The 17,454-nt window shown below is 40.5% G+C and overlaps 1 protein-coding gene across 3 annotated transcripts in view; it reads left to right on the top strand.

Annotated features, from left to right (window-relative positions):
- Window positions 1-17,454, top strand: part of LOC135485750 (E3 ubiquitin-protein ligase UBR2-like) — a 650,469-nt gene that overhangs the window by 238,231 nt on the left and 394,784 nt on the right. For all 3 annotated transcript variants that reach the window (XM_064768146.1, XM_064768147.1, XM_064768145.1), the window contains one exon: window positions 4,265-4,370. In XM_064768146.1, coding sequence (XP_064624216.1) covers window positions 4,265-4,370 — 106 coding nt within the window. The remainder of the gene's footprint in view (window positions 1-4,264; window positions 4,371-17,454) is intronic.

Below are 17,454 nucleotides of genomic sequence, written 5' to 3'. Positions count from 1 at the left end.
AAATTTATATCAGACTAAAAATCTATGCAGGGCGGGGAAATAAAATAAAAACATACTTATTTTTATCCATTTTTAGCTCAGCTGACAAAGTCAGCGGAGCTAGTAGAATAGCTGTTCAAATGGTGTCCGTCCTGCAATCCGTCCATCCATCCATCCATCCATCTGGGGACCCATCTGTGGACAAAATTGGCCATCTCTGACCGGGAAGGCCTAGCCACTTCGTTGACGGTGCTAAATTAGGAGTTGCCCAAGGTGAACTCAAAAAACGAAAAATCAGCGCGATCCGACCTGTATTAAGAGAATGAGGTCATTTCGCGTTTAGATTTCTTTCCCTTTTTACCTCGGTCCACAGAGCAAATATTGTTTTCAAATGTGGCTGAATATTTTTAAATATTTTTTCATTTTTTACTTTTAATGGAATTAATATAGTTTTTCACCGCCAGTTGGCGCTGCAGGCACATTGACTGAATTTTGGCGATTTCAAATTTGGCGGTGGCTCAACTTTTTTGCAAGCAGTGCCGCTGATTGGCCGATCGATAGAAGAGATGCCACCAATTAATAATGGCGGTAGTCGCTGCTTCAATGAAGGTGATTGAACTTTCTCATGTTCAATCGGTTGATACTCTTTTAATCAACATGACCATATACCTGAAATTTGTTTAGGTACTGAAAAGAGTCTATATAATTCAGATTTATCAGTAGTTTTTTATAATATTCCGGAAATTTTGTGCACAAATTAGCGAAAGTTGGTGCTCGTCTCATGTCATTTTAGAGCGAGAAATTTGTTTCCGTCGATCTCTACCACTGAAAAATCGCTTGCATAGCTTCGAATTTTTGTGAAAATAAGTATCTGAACTTGGTTTCAAAAAGTCTAGAGAGTTACCTTTGTGGTGATACATATGGTATGTGATAAATATTTGTGGAATTTGTGAAATTCGGTTTTCAAACGTGCCGATGATGCAAGCGATCTCGCGTGAATTTTGAAAGTCCTGATATGTCGACCGGGTGTCAAAAATCACCGCCTAAATTCAATTCAAAGATCAAAAATAATATCTGAACTTTGTTTCAAATAGCCTACGCAATTATCATTTCGGTGATATATAATGCATGCATGTAATAATTGATTAATCTGCCTAAAACGTCATCTGTCGTCGTCCGTCGTCATCCGTCCGTCCGTTGTCCGTCCGTCCGTCGTCCGTCCGTCCGTCGTCCGTCCGTCCGTCCGTCGTCCGTCCGTCCGTCGTCCGTCGTCCGATCGTCCGTCCGTCCGTCGTTTGTCCGTCGTCCGTCCGTCCGTCGTCCGTCGTCCGTCATCCGTTAGCAGGGCACGTTTCGTAACTGTTAGAGCTATTGAGTTGAAACTTGGTACACATGTACCCTTATGCAATGACACCTTGGAGACCAAGTTTCGGTCCGATTCGTTTCATGGTTTGGCCACCAGGGGGCCAAACGTTAAAAGTGAAAATATGCAATATCTCCCTTAATAAGCCCCCCTCTTAGGAGGGGCTCTTAAGATACACGTGTGTGCGGGAGTACATAATGTAAATGAATGATGAGAAATAAAGAGAGTAACTATTGTATATCCTACAAACAATTTTTTTTGGTATTTTTCTGAATTAACTCGGTTGAGTTTACCGATTTCTCCGCGATCTTCCGGTGGTGGTTGCTATCCCATTGGTTGAAATTAATTTAAATTAAATTTAAATTAATTTAAATCTTCATGGGAATTCGCTACATCATATGCCTAAGAAATTGGCCAATTATATTAATATTTTTATCAGAGAAATATCCGTCCTAAATAATGACAGAAAAGGGTGGTTTATTTCACGACTAAGTTATATTGGTCTTCTGCCCAAATCTGAAGTATCAAAATGAATCACAAACTAGAACTAGCTCTATTACGCAAAAGTTGCGTGAAAAATTCGGGTGAGCGACATACTGCACCCTAGCGGCCAATAAATAAACTACTTTCAGCCGTCTGCTCCGGTCACGTTAGGGAGTTTTTCCCAAATGTACGCGATGATGACGTAACATCTATTTTAAAATGCGTTTCCAAAGTGAATGCATGAGGACAACCCATTTGTGTCGTATATCACTGGAAACGCCCGATTCCCGTGAATAAGGACAATCACAATGTATTACATTACCAAAACAAAAATGTGTCGGAAGGAACTATGGATGGTCCCAACATGGGGGGTTTGGGGGGGTTTCCCCTCCATTGTACTGGATAAAAACGTTACGCTATCGTAGGGGGGGTTCGGGGGTGCTCCCCCGACCTAAAGGGGGGCTCACGAAGTCCTTGACTTTACATATTAGTAGTCGGGAAATTTTGAAAAAAATATGGTAGGTACTTCTAGCAAAGGTGCATCATATATCCTCCGCGTTTTTGATTTGACCTCCTTTTCAAGGTCACAGAGGTCAAATGGTGTAAATTGGCCGTTAGGATGTAACGATGGCACGTTTCTAAACTGCAATGACTATTGATACCAAATTTGGTACACATTTACCCCTTAGTCAGGTGATCTCAGGGACCGAAGTTTGGTCCAATATGATTCACCACTTGACCACCAGGGGGCAAAATCCAAAAACCTTAAAAATGTGATTATTCCTTAACTTCTTGCCCGATTGCCACCAATTTGATATCATGGGTACATCTAACCACCATACAGTATATGTCACACAGGTTTTTAATTTGACCTACTTGTCAAGGTCACAAAGGTCAAATGGCGTAAATTCGCCGTCAGGCCGTAACTATGGCACGTTTCTTAACTGCAATGACTATTGATCACAAATTAAGTACACATGTACCCCTTGGTCAGGTGATCTCAGGTACCGAAGTTTGGTGCGATCTGATTTGCCGTTTGGCCTCCAGGGAGGGGGCCAAATCCTAAATTCTTCAAAATGCCATTATTCCTAGTTATGACTTGCCCGATTGGCACCAATTTTATATCATAGGTACATCTAATTCTAACAACCATTCAATGTGTCACCCGGGTCTTCTTTGATTTGACCTGCTTTTCAAGGTCACGAGGTCGAATGTACTGTAAATTGGCCATTTTGGGGAAATTGTAATTGCTTGGACCTACATCAAACCTAACACTACATGACACAATACCATGCTCTTTATCCATCTTTCCTCCACATGAGGTGAGCACAATGGCCCTGGCCATTTCATTTACAGATTAACTGTTGTTGGTTATTGCAAGAGGAGTCGTTGGCACATTTCAAGTCCAGGAAAGCACTTGCTATTCCGACATTCAGAGTAAGGTGTGCTTACTCGTTTTACTGCTTTCCATTCCCGGAGAGCGTTATCAAATATCTACCGCAAGGCAACAAATATCTGCCGCAAGGCGCTTCAAATATCTGCCGAAAGGCATCAAATATCTGCCGCACCAATAAAGTTCATTTTGTTAACCAACTCTTTATCTTCTTTTCTTCACATACAAAAAAGACCGTCCCAAACATTTGGCTGCATCCACTTCATCAATGTTCAGACAACAGTCGGTTCATTTGACCATTGTAAAGCACCTGGCCCCACCTCACAAAATACACTGTAATAATTATGTACCTTGTGTCCATGTGCATGTTATTAGTTCCACCTACGCTGCATGAAGACAAGGACTCCACTCTTTGATGTCACCACACAACTCCTTGACGTCATCACACACCCCCACTACTGCAACGGCAATAGAAATGACTTTACGTCATAATAGCAGGGTGACGTCAACTCAGTACTTCAGCATGCACTGATATAGCAAGAAGGTCTTTCGCACCAGCACTTCTGCGTGCTAGACGTTAATATAGCTTCATGTTGCCTCATGACACACACTTGGCCCTTGCCTTTACCTATCCATTTCAGCTGAGCGCCAGGCCCTTGGGCCTCTTGTTAGTCTGATGGATCACAAAAAAAATTCGTTGAAATTGGTTGTCGGAAATTTTTTTCTCTCTATTTCTCTCTATTTTATGGTTAGGGAGAAAATGAAAGTGTGACAAAAACAATTGTCCGGACTTTTTTTCCACTTTCTAGAAAAAGACCCCCAGTGGATTGGTAATCCAACAAATAAACAAAATTTGGCCTAATGGTGAATGCCAGTTTGTTCATGAAAGATACCTTGATTTACATGTGCTGTGGCATACATCCTACTGTATTTGACTTTAACCTGTCAACTGTATTAATCAGAATCCTTATTTTTGGGACTGTGCCTTTGTAATTCAATGTGTCAAATAATTTTCACTGTACCCTTTTTTTTGTTACTTATTTCAGATATGCACTTACCTGTAAGCCTACCCCAGAAGAATGGAATGATAGTCTCAGGAGGAACTTCATGGATGGATTCAGTGTCTTATTGGATTTGCTCAAGTGTATGCAGGTATGTGTTAAATCCTCAAAGGGATGCAAGATTGCATCGGCAACTTCAGATTGATAACAAGTGAGAATTGATCTGAAATTCCTTGGAAATTTGCCACTGATAACACTACAGGAAAAGAAATTACGTCTATCAACCTTGATTAGAAATACTGTTCCTTTGAGATATACTTTGAGGTATATTTGAGGCCAGTAATATGTAAAGTCAAGGACTTAGTGAGCCCCCCTTTAGGTCGGGGGAGGACCCCGAACCCCCTACGATAGCGTAACGTACAATGGAGGGGAAACCCCCGCAAACCCCCCATGTTGGGACCATTCATAGTTCCTTCTGACACATTTTTGTTTTGGTAAGGTAATACATTGTGATTTTCCTTATTCATGCGCGGCCAAGCCCTAACCGTAGTTCCTGTAATCATTGATTTCTCGGTCCTCACAGTACGTCAGTGTTGATTTAGCAGTTGTTTTGGTAAAGACATGTTTTGTTGGAGTTTCTGAAACCTAGAGCCCTACTCAATATATAGGTGGCTAGCAAGAAACTACGCATTTACTGTTGTTGCCGACATATGTGTACACTGAACTTGGGATGTGCACTGGCCCCGTTTTGAAAAGCCGTCTAGTGCCAGTTTTCGCTGATTTGTTCAAAATTCAACATATCTCAAAAGTTCAATAGTTGGCCCCTCGATTTTTTTTTGATTGTTGTGTAGCGTAAGCAACTGTCTTTCATAGGGGAATGGGCACTGTAAGAATTATTCAGAAAGAAATGTATAATATTTGGGGGTTTTCGTGATTGTCCCGCCCAATTGGCAATATTGCCATTTGGGATGGTGAACAGAGCTAGGTGCAAATGCGACGCTTATGATTTATTAAAAGAAATAAAATGCCCGATTTAACATCCTGAAGAATCAAGAGAATCGGGCATTTCCAGTGATATACGACACAAATGGGTTGTCCTCATGCATTCACTCTGGAAGCGTATTTTAAAATAGATATTACCTTCTGTTAATGGGGCACGTCATCATTGCGTACATTTGGGAAAAACTTCCTAACGAGACCGGAGCAGACAGCTGAAAGTTGTTTAATTATTGGCCGCTAGGGTGCAGAATGTCGCTCACCCGAATTTTTCACGCAACTCTAGCTAAATAGAGCTAGTTCTAGTTTGTAATTCATTTTGATATTTCAGATTTGGGCAGTAGACCAATATAACTTCGTCATCAGTGTGGTTCTAAGCAGGAAAAACGTTTATTGTTTTTCTGAAAGTGCCTTTTTTGGACGTGTGCGTTCGATTGTTTTGTTTATGTCACGTGACCATGTCGACACAAAATTGAAATAAACCACCCTTTTCTGTCATTATTTAGGACGGAATATTTCCCTAATAAAAATATAAATATAGTTGGCCAATTTATTAAGCATATGTAGCGAATTCCCATGAAGATTTGAATTAATATTTTAGGGAGTTATTCAGTTTTAAGTCAGTTAATCAGATGTTCTTTAACCTGTTACAACTGGTCTGATTTATTAATTCAGCGCCATTTTGAAAAACCAAAAAAAATTGTTTGTAGCCTATGCAAGTTACTCTCGTCATTTCTCGCCATTATACTCTCGCACACGCGTGTATCTTAAGAGCCCCTCCTAAGAAGGGGGCTTATAATTTTCTTGAAAAATCATGATACCCGGGCTAAACATGGGGGCGCTGAAAAGAACTATAAATATGCTCAAAATGGGACTTTATTAGAGCTTTATAACTTTCTGGCAGTCTGAAATTTCTCGTCGCCAGTAATATATCTGGTGGTCCAATGAATATATTCTCTAATAAAAAGATGACTTTTATCTTTAAAGATTATATTTCAGTAATAAAAAATTCCCAACACGGACATTTTTATGAAAATGCAGAAAACCAGTGCCAATAATTTAAGAAATAGAAGTTGGTCGCCACCAGGGTGATATGAGGAAAAATTGATTATGCATCTCCAGCAATGAAAATGTCATTGAGTTCGAAATACTCTTCATTTTACACTGTAATAAGCATTCTACTTTCAGAATTGAACTTTTCGACAATATACGGGCCATTTTTTCTGATTTTCAATTTCTTTCAGATATTGGAAAACTGCACTTTCTCCTCTTAACCCTTTTCAGACTGGGGCTTACCCTAGCTTCTGGATGAAGCACTTTTTAGCCAAAATAGGCCAACTTTTCAAACAGGTATATCTCAAAAACTATAGCATAGAATTTCATAAAACCAAAAGGGCATGATAGATAACAAATGAGGGTTGCTAACAAGAAATTGTTTTCATTTTTTATCCCAACTAAAGTCATGTGATCAAAAATCGCCACTGGCAGGGCCTAGAAGACAATTTTTTTAGCTACGCTGGCTTTGCATTGTAGCTTATGGTTTGTACTGGAGCTGGCGTAAAGCAGTTCCAGCAAAATAGTTGCATTTCCTTCAGAATTTGCTGTAGCTGGGCCAGGAAATGTGCCAGGATACCAATATTTTGAACTCTTGTTTCGATATGATTAAAGCTATTCACTCCAGAAAGACTAAACGCCCGTAATTGGCAGTAATTGGCAGATGTTAAGCTGTAAATTGTCATCTGGTCAAACTGGCAAAAAGGCCTCGATCCTTCCTGTCTCTGTAATGTACTGAACGCGCTATACATAAGGCATTGCCCTAAGGCATTGCAGCCGAGGCTGATAATGTGATGGCCGTTTTGCGATTGTTTATAGAGTGTGTACGTTCATTTCAAAACATAGTTCCAATCTAAATTTGTCATAACGAGCAGTTAGAAAGTGGTATTTCCCTATATTTTGATTCTCAATGTCAACATGCCGTTGGAACTGGCCGTTTTGTGGGGTTATTTTGTCTAATTGTTATTGAAATTGCTGATAAAAGACACGTAGAAAAACCCAGATTCATGCGCTCAGTTCACCTACGGACGGTAGACGTTTTGACAGAAAACCAGGGTGAGTTTTCTCTTTATTTTTCTCTTGATTTGCTTGGTACAATTGGCCATGACAACTGTTTTTTGAAAAGTCATACTATAGAATGACTCCCATAGCTTGTTTACATAGGAAGTGTTACCGTATTTGGCCTTCTGTCACATTAAATTTGCTCAGTCATTGAGTCGAAGTGGAAGATCAAAACACACATGAAAGCCATGTTTATTTCATGCACAAAACGGAGTTGCAGAAAATTCTTCCAAATCATCAGAATGAAATAATTGTAATACTTCACAATTATCTATTACACATTTTAATATTTAATATTAATATTTATATTTATATTGATATTAATATTAATTTTAATATTACACATATTAACATGTTAATACATTTCAAAGTCATTCTCCTGTAGTTGTTATATTAAGATATAACAACTAAAATACAAACATCTACAGGAGAATGACTTTGAAATCTAAAAATTATGATTCAGGCCAATTTTATCTCCCCCCTCAAGTTCATTAGTTTACAAGTTTTGATATTTTTATGTTTTACTGTACTACCAACAAGAACAGGGAGCCATACAGGGTTCTATATCCTCTCACGGTTTCGCGTATCAGCACAGACTACTCATTGTTTTGTAACGGGAATGTCAATGATAAATGTCGACAGGGTTATCTGTGAGTGGACAGTCTTATCTTATTTTGATGGTTGTTTGCTCACCGTCAGGGGAGTCTATACCATAGCCCTGTGTCGTCGTCGTCGTCTGTCGTCCGTCGTCCGTATCCTGTGTGGCACGTTTCTTAACCGCTTGTGCTATGAGCTTGAAACTTTGTACACATTATGACCTAGGTCACATGACCTCCGACAGCGAATTTCGGTCCGATCTGATTCTTCACCTGGCCACCAGGGGGCTAAAACCAAAAAGTTAAAAAGTGCGATAGATCGTTTATTACTGATTTGTTTTTGCTAAAATTTTTTGTTATGTACCCCTAGGAAAGATACATCACATATCGTACGGGTTTTTGATTTGACCTACTTTTCAAGGTCATAGAGGTCAAACTCTAAAATTTCACCGATAGTGGCACGTTTTGCTTTTATTCGTCATATAGTCTTTAAATTTGGTGTGTAGACAGCTGCTACGTAGCTCTACATGTTGACAAAAAATCAGGTTGATGTTCCTCAACTCCCACCTCGGCCCAACACACCAACCCACAAATGCGGCTTCTTCCATATAAAGCAATGGCAGACGAATGCCCAAGAGCTGTAACAAGCAAACCGTTTCCACTGTGACAACTGCCTTGATCCACAGCTGCTCTCCGAACACCGATTACGATGCAAATCACCGCTTTAAGGCTGATTACTCCACCAAGGACACTTATTTCCACTGTAACCACCTCCAGAGCTGCTCTCAGAACACCAGTTACAGTGCTCATAATCAGTCCTTTCATGGCTGATTACTGCAACAAGGACACAGTTTTCACCATGACCACTGTCTCCAAAGGTACTCTTCAAACCCAACTTACGATGCCCATCATCAGTCCTTTCATGACTGGTTGATGAAAACTTGTCACACTACATACGGTATTTATGCGCATTTTAGCACAGGCGCTTATAAACAAAAATCGCTTGTTTTAGGGTATATTTTCAGCCTTCACTTTGCCCGATTATAAACGCATGTGCTAATACTTTTCGGAGACGTCATCATCACTGCATCGAAGGGAGGCTGCATCACTTCTAATAACATGCTGGAAGAATATGTGAACAAACTGTCACGGTCCCGTGCTGCATGCTTCCATGTTTAATCCCGCTAGTACTCTAGCATGTTAACTCTGAATACCGCGCACTGCCACATGAAAGACGAAGAGAAAGACACTTTTAAGGAGCAAAACACACAACTGCTGTTCATTCCAGGTGGAATGACCCCTCTCCTGCCACCAATCAACACGCACATCAAGAACATTTTTGTTCAATTATTTGCACACTGCGCTTAAACTGCGCTTATAATTGAATTTAACTGCACCCTCAATTAGCGCGTGCAGTGCGCTAAAATGCGCATCAATACAGTAAGCAGATTACTACCAGTATAAGCACTTAAATTCATTTCCTTCAACCTACCAAACATTAAAAATATGCCCACTCAGCGGGGGCATACATTGCGATTCACACGAATCGCGTTATGTCTAGTTACTGATTAGTTTTTGGTAAAAATTTTATAGTAGATACTCTTAGCAAGGATACATCACATATGACACAGGTTTTTGATTTGACGTACTTGTCAAGGTCACAGAGGTCAAATGGCGTAAATTGGCCATTTGAGTGTAACTGTAGAACATTTGTTAATCCCTAAGGCTATGAACTTGAGACTTTGTACAAAGGACCCCTTGGTCAGCTGACCTGTGACCCTGAATTTCAGTCCGGTCTGATTCTCGACTTGGCCACCAGGGGGCCAAAAGTGAAAACCTAGAAAGTGTGATTTCTCGCTTATTAGTGATTCTTTTCAATAACATTTTGATGGTAGGTTCTCCTAGCACATATCATATGAGTTTTTAATCTGACCTGCTTTTCAAGGTTACAGAGGTCAATTGGCATCAATTGGTCGCTTGATTGTAACTATTGCACGTTTCTTAACCACTAAAGCTATGAAGTTGAAATTTGGTACACATGACTCCCTGTGTCATGTAACCTTTGGACACCGAATTTCGATCTGAGCTGGTACTCAACTTGGCCACCAGGAGGCCAAAACTAAAATAGGTAAAAAGTGCAATATCTCATTTATTAGTGACTTGTTTATGGTATTTACTCCAAGCAACGATACATCACATGTCATACCGACTTTGGTTTGACCTATATGCTATACATGTACAATGTTTTTTAACCTGGATGAATTCCAAAGCATCAAATATCTATACGGTGAGCACAATGGCCCCTGGCCGTTTCATTTTCCAAAGTGCTATTTTTTCTGATTTTTACAGGATGATGCAGTCTATTATCTACGAGTCATTCTGGTGGTCTCCACAGCCAAATTGGTGTTGCTGTGGATGCTGTGGAACTTGTGACACGAAACCAATTAAGCAGTCAGCCATGAGATTGACAGGATTGGGAAAGAAGATGCTGTATCTTAGCTGATTTGTCCTTCACGTTTTGGTCTTGTTTTACTGTATTATACAAGTTGATTGAATAAAGAAGCCTTGAAATTGAAAACCATCTCTGAATTTTTATTCATTATAATAATAAAAGATAAATCTTGCCTATTAAACCTAAACTATTGAACATGGAACCTTTAACCCTTATACTAGTGTCATACTTGACATTAGGTCGAGTTAAAGTTCCTAGCCCTTTACTGTCGCGCTCGACCCTGGGTCGAGAGAGGGTAATGCCTCAGAAAATAAATTATCCATGGCGCAATTTGAGTCCGTTATGTTTAGTTTATCTGCGAGTGTAAAGACGGCGCTGCGTCTGATCCTTTGATACCAGGAAACCAAATTGTTTCTACATGAAAATTTCCCGCAACATGCAACTGAAAATCGAGCACCTTTCAGAAGAGGTCTAGCAAGGGGTATGGTGATGTAAGAGACGTCATCATGCCTCTTGTCACAATCAAGTAAGAGAACGCATTGTCACCTGATTGTTATGAGAGAAGAGGGTGATGTCATAATCTAGTGACCACATTATAGCCTGATCGATATAAGATAACAGGGTGATGTGAGAGACGGTATCATGCCTGATATCACAATCAAGTAAGACTTTGTTGTAGCCTGATTGATATAAGAGAAGTGGGTGATGCAAGAGACAGCATCATGCCTCATTTCACAATCAAGTGAGAGACCACATTGTAGCGTGATTGTTATAAGAGTTGAGGGTGATGTAAGAAACAGCAATATACCTCACGTCACAATCAAGAGACTGCATTTTAGCATTTTCGGAGGGAATAGGGCGGTGTCATGAGAACTTATCTAAACTCTAGGTAATGAAGGAGAGATTTGCACTGACCTACTTTTATGACCTTCTGCCCTACTTTAAGACTGTTCTAGCTACAGTAGTCGTGTTTGGTATCAAACTAAAGGTAAGGGACAGTAGGTTTGTGCTAATCCATTTTCATTACCAACTGACCTACTTTGAGACGGTTAAAGTGAAAGGTGTCATCGGTGTTTGATATCAAACTAAAAGTGTTTAAAAGTAGGTTTATCCTGATCTACATTGATGACTTACTTAACAACTTAAACACCGTTAGAGGAAAGTAGTCGCGTTAATGGTATCAAACTAAAGGTATTTAAAGAGCAGTTTTGCACTGGCCTGCTTAAATACAGTTGGAGCAAAGGCACTGAAGGTAATGAAGAGCGGATGTGACAAAAGAACCCCTCAACTACTATATTCACTGCAGTTCAAATAAAACCTTCACAACTGACATCCACCCTTGGGGCGAAATTCATAAAGGGTGTTTAAGGGTTAGACGTGTGTAACTTCTCCCTAATTAGTTTCAGGGCCTATTCATATTCAATGAAGATTTACATGAAGGACCTGAATCTGTCTATTCAGTAGTTCAACTCTGTTTTAAGTAACTTAAACACCCTTGATGAATTTGGCCCAATATGTCTAAGGTTGATTCCATCTAGTCTGTCCACATCCCCCTATCTACCATAAACCTACACTCTGGTACATGCATATACTACTTGTTGGCTCACCGTTAGGGGAGTCTGTACAATAGCCCTGCGTCCGTCGTGCATCGTTGTCCATCGTCGTCGTCCGTCGTATCCTGTGGCAGGTTTCTTAACCGCTAGTGCTATGACCTTGAAACTTTGTACATATGACCCCCTAGGTCAGAGGTACTCTAACACTGAATTTCGGTCCGATCTGGTTCATGACTTGGCCACCAGGGGGCCAAAACTGAAAACATGAAAAGTGTGATATGTCTCTTATTGATGTTCTGTTTTCAATAAAAAAATTATGGTAAATTAAATCACAAATTAAGTACACATGTACCCCGTGATCTCAGGTACTGAAGTTTGGTCCGATCTGATTTGCCGTTAGGCCTCCAGGAAGGGAGCCAAATCCAAAATTCTTCAAAATGCTATTATTCCTTAAATATTTGCCCGATTGGCACCAATTTTATATCATAGGTACATCTAATTCTAACAACCATTCGATGTGTCACCCAGGTCTTTTTTTATTTGACCTACTTTTCAAGGTCACAGAGGTCAAGTGTACGGTAAATTGGCCATTTTGGGGAAATTGTAATTGCTTGGACCTACATCAAACCTGACACTACATGACACAATACCATGCTCTTCATCCATCTTTCCTCCACATGAGGTGAGCACAATGGCCCTAGCCATTTCATTACATTCTCTTGCCTTTCATCTCACTCCTTGCTATTCAATTCTGCCTGCGTAGCTATTCCGGACGCCAGGCCTCTAGTAAAAAATTGCTGCATCTCAGCCAACTGCCTGTGCATTCAGTAAAACTTGGTTTATTTGAAAGCTGCGAGTTCCTGCTTTTAGTTGATACCAAATAACACTACCTAATAGTCTTCACCATCATTCAAGGGAGCCTGGGAATAGTCACAGAGTCAAATCAAATGCTGCCTCCTTGCCAATGCTGCCTTTTTGGAAGTGTTGCTGATTATACACGGCAAAATACACTATTACCCACTGTAAACAGCAATCTAGATTAGTTTAAGAAACTGTAAAGATGGCAACACCGATCAGGCTGATTTTCAGATTGGTTTTTAGGCATCCCGGGATACACCAAATACGAGAATGTTTTATCCTGTATGTATGACGGGATGCCTCTTGAAAGTGTTAAGTAGTGAGTTATCCCCACTAATTGAAAAATTTCTTTTCAACGTTTTTAAAATGACAATTACACTTATTGATGTCTTAATTTTCACCTTGTATTGTTTCAATAGCTTCGATCAATAATTTCATTCAAAGTCTGCTTTAGTGTAAATGCCCTTCGAATAGGCCATTAGAGTGGAGCTATGACACATTTCTTAATCGCTAAAGCTATGAACTTGAAATTTGGTAGACATGACTCCCTACGTCATGTAACCTCTTACACTGAATTTCGGTCTGATCTGATTCCCGACACTGCTTTCAATAACCGATGTTAATCTGGCTACGAGGCCGCCACACAGTCCTTCTGTGAACTTATTGAAGAGCGACACGGTCTCGTCCTTGTTATCAGCACGGCTGATAAACTCTGCCGAAAACGAAACTGCCAGCATGAAGGAGGGTCTCAGAAAACTTACGATTCCAGCAAGATAATATCCTCATCAGAGCGGGCCTTGACGGCAGAAAACCTGCAAAAGATAACAGACAATGGAGTGGTGGCATACTTGGATCCATAACCAGCAATGCCAGTAGTCGACTCAACAAACTGGTCAACGAAATAAATGCCGACCAGAGGAACCCAAAGCTCCAAAGTTGAAACACTTCTATTTTCTTGTACATAGGATGCGCACCTTCCAAAAGGCAGCAAAAACGCAGGTCACGATCAAATCACTGACGGATATCAAGCAAAAATGGAAGTTTCTTGCTGCTCTGAGACCTCGCATCTTCTGGGAAATCAAATGGGGGACAGGAAAAAGAAGGCCAAGAAATATGATATACAGGGCAGTTACGAATGCTCTCCTGTGTTTCAGAGGAGACCACACAAAATCAGGAAACACTCCGTTGTCTGCAACAAATATCCACGAAACCCCCACGCTATCTTCCACATGGGAAGTACGTTTGTCTTACAACTCAAAAAGCCCTGGACGTCTTGGCAATCATCAATAAGTACTTTGCCCCTGTAAAACTTGAGACGCTCGATGGTAGCAAGATGACGAACCAGTATGAGAACCTTCATTCATTGGTGTTTACGTGTGCCCCAAAAGGAACAACGTATTCAAGAAACTTTCAAGGACTAAGCCACTCAGTCGTCCAAACGTAGATTTTTGGGCCTGGATGTTCAACCAAGATCATCGCCAAACAACTCAACTTAGTTAATGATAAGAGAACGCCCCTTCACTGTTCTGCTGGCACAAAATGACAAGAAGGCAAACTACGATGCTTTGCGCCAGGTCAGCAAGTGGGACAAGCTGATGGGATATGTAAACAAAAGAAGAAAAGTCAATAGAGCGGAAACAAGCGGTTCAGCATCTGAGCATGGCGATATCAACATAAATACTACCAAGACATACGCTTTCAGGCCAAATTAGTTCATTTGCGAAAAGTACTAAAAATGTTTGAACAAGAACAGTGAACAATGAACAACAAATCATGAACAGTTTCTTGAAACCAAACTTAAATTCTTAAAGTAAAATATCATAAATATATAATAGTGTTCTGGTTTTCTCTTACCCAATTAGAAAAGACATGGTTTGGCAGCACCATGTCCTATACATTGCTGTGGCCAAGCATTGTAAGTGGTCCCGTAATCGTTGCACCCTTCAGGAACCTCATGATAATATCAGAATGAGGCACTCGCAGAAACTTGATTTTGGAACTTTCAGTCTTGAGAGGCAGACCCCCAAACCAGCGTTTGGGATCACTAGAAGAACTTTGAATGGGACAATGGGGTTATAACTCACACAACGTAGTGAGTGTAATGGTTACGTATGTATATAAAGTGTAAACAAAATTCATATATCCATCATGTCCATCGAATCTGAAAAAATTTGTGCAGACCCATGACAGTTCCGGTTCCGGTACAGTTTGTTGCATTCCATACGGGCCGCGCTTGCCGATCCTGCTTTCACGACGCACCGCAGCCACAGTTACCATGATTCCCGGTGTTGACGCAATTATTTCATGACGTCATGAGCCATTGACCAATCACGCAAGTAGATTTATTCACACCGGCGCCACTGTCTTGAAGTGTATCTAAAAATCGTCTGCTAGAGCATACAGGACAACAACGTCGGCGGAGACAGTTGTGACATTTCATTGCAGACGAAGTAAACGTCCTCTTCTTCTCGATTTACGTACTTTACTTCAAAAAGTCAGTTTTAACACTACTGGACAAATATAGAGTGGTCTTAAAGTTCCATTTGGATAGAGATTTGACGGACTGATTTGGAAATTCATTCCAACCATGCAACTGTTTCAGAAATGAGAAAAAGCTCCAGGGTGTCATGACATGTATGATGTGTCTTGCCTCTGCATTTTTGTACTCAGACATGTCAGAGGGCTTTCAACTTTCATATCATTGAAGAAATAATTCATTCCAATCTACAAGTATATCAATCACATCATTTATTAAAAAAATCGTCTGCTAGGACATACAGGACAACGTCGGTGGAGACAGTTGTGACATTTCAATTTTCATTGCATAGAGATTTGACGGACTGATTTGGAAATTCATTCCAGCCATGCAACTGTTTCAGAAATGAGAAAAAGCTCCTGGGTGTCATGACATGCATTCAATTATTAACTCGCCACAAAGCTGAGCTGCTTCTGTCAGCAGATATGAGACAGCTACCGGGGCGGGGACTATTTCTTTATGGGGCCTTATTGTTCAGCGTCTCCAAGGAATGCTATTTTTAGAGTCCAATGGGGGGGGGGTTGGGGGGGGCCTTCCCCCCAATGTACTGACTAAAACCTGTCACTTTCAGAGAACGGGGGAGGGGGTTTGGGGGACTCATCCCCAATGTACTGGCTAAATATGTCAGAAGAACGGGGGTTTGGGGGCTCCCCCATGTCAAACAGTTGTGTGAGTTCACTAGAGATTGCTCTTTACATATTAAAGTTGTAAGTTAATATCTGTGCTCGATTTGGACTTGTCGATTTCGTTTGATTTGGTTAAGATTCTTGTATTTTGTCTCTTTTGTATCGCGCAGATCAGACCACACTACGACCTGTTGCCAGATGCCTTGTCAATGCTGGACTTGATCATAAATAAAACCTCTTTTATACACATTTCACCTGTATCGTGCTATCATTCCACCCAGAATCACCTACAAGCATTATAGCATATCCTTCTCTGGTTGTTAACACCTGCATCTTCCAGAGAGAGGTTTGACAAACGTTATGTTATAACAGGTGTGACTGACATGGAGTGACTTGTCATAATTCATAAAATTGTTTTCAATGAAATAGAGGAAACAGTGGACTTTAACCTTATATCTTTTGTGAGAAAATGTGAACCGAAAAACACCGTAGCCTATTTACATAGTCTCCCCACCCCAGAGAAGGTAATCACCTGTTTTAGTAATTTCAGACATTATTTTATTCTTTAAAGGTATAACGGCTTTTGATTTCTCTAAACCATTCTTTTTATATAATGACAAGTTTACTAACTAAATAAGGTATACACTGATATTCCAACATGATTGATTGAGCAGGTTCAGCATAATCAGCTTTTGTAAATTGTAAATCCCGCCACCTGCGAAAACGAAAATCACTCGTCGGCCAGACAGGAAGTGACGTCATCTCAGGCATCTCAGGAATATCAGAACCAAACAAACATGGCGAATGCATACAGCGAAAGCGATTCTTCATCAATTTGTAGCGATTGCAGTACTTCATCGTCTGCTCTCAGCCAATTTCTTGCTGCCGATTACGATAGTGGTGATGATGATGAGTTATTCGGCGATGTTGGGGATCCAGAGCCAGTTCCTGGACCGATAGAACCCGACATGTTTGAACCCGTACCTGAACAAAGTGGAAGTACAGCATCAGGCATGAGCATGTACAGGCGCAGGCAGTTGTAGTAACAGAAGAAGAACAGCGGACAACGAGGCGAGATAATCTTGACTGGTATGGAATATTACAGTTTTATTGTTTTATCTAGACACCATTATTTTCAAGCACTGTCACCCACGGAACACTATAAATGAAGAGCCTACCTACCTACCAGTACCATCGCCAACTATCTACCGGTACCGTATACCAGGGACCATATTCACAAAGGCCTCATGACTTTACGCAGTGCATGAGCTATTGTCCGTTTGCGGGTGTCCTTTTGTTCAATCCCAACTCACAAAAGATTTGTGTACTCTTATTAACGTTGCGTGGACTTACTTCGTGAATAAGGTCGACCATTGTACTGCTACCATGACACTGCTTATTAATCTCATGACTACAATGTCACTGTCACTGATATGATAAATACAGGCCTATATTGCTATCATTTCAGGTGCCACTGTGACAACTGCCAGATCCAGCAAAAAG

This window comes from Lineus longissimus, chromosome 3 (assembly GCF_910592395.1).
Source record: "Lineus longissimus chromosome 3, tnLinLong1.2, whole genome shotgun sequence".
Taxonomy (NCBI): Eukaryota; Metazoa; Nemertea; class Pilidiophora; order Heteronemertea; family Lineidae; genus Lineus; species Lineus longissimus.
This window is presented reverse-complemented; position numbering and strand designations above follow the sequence as displayed.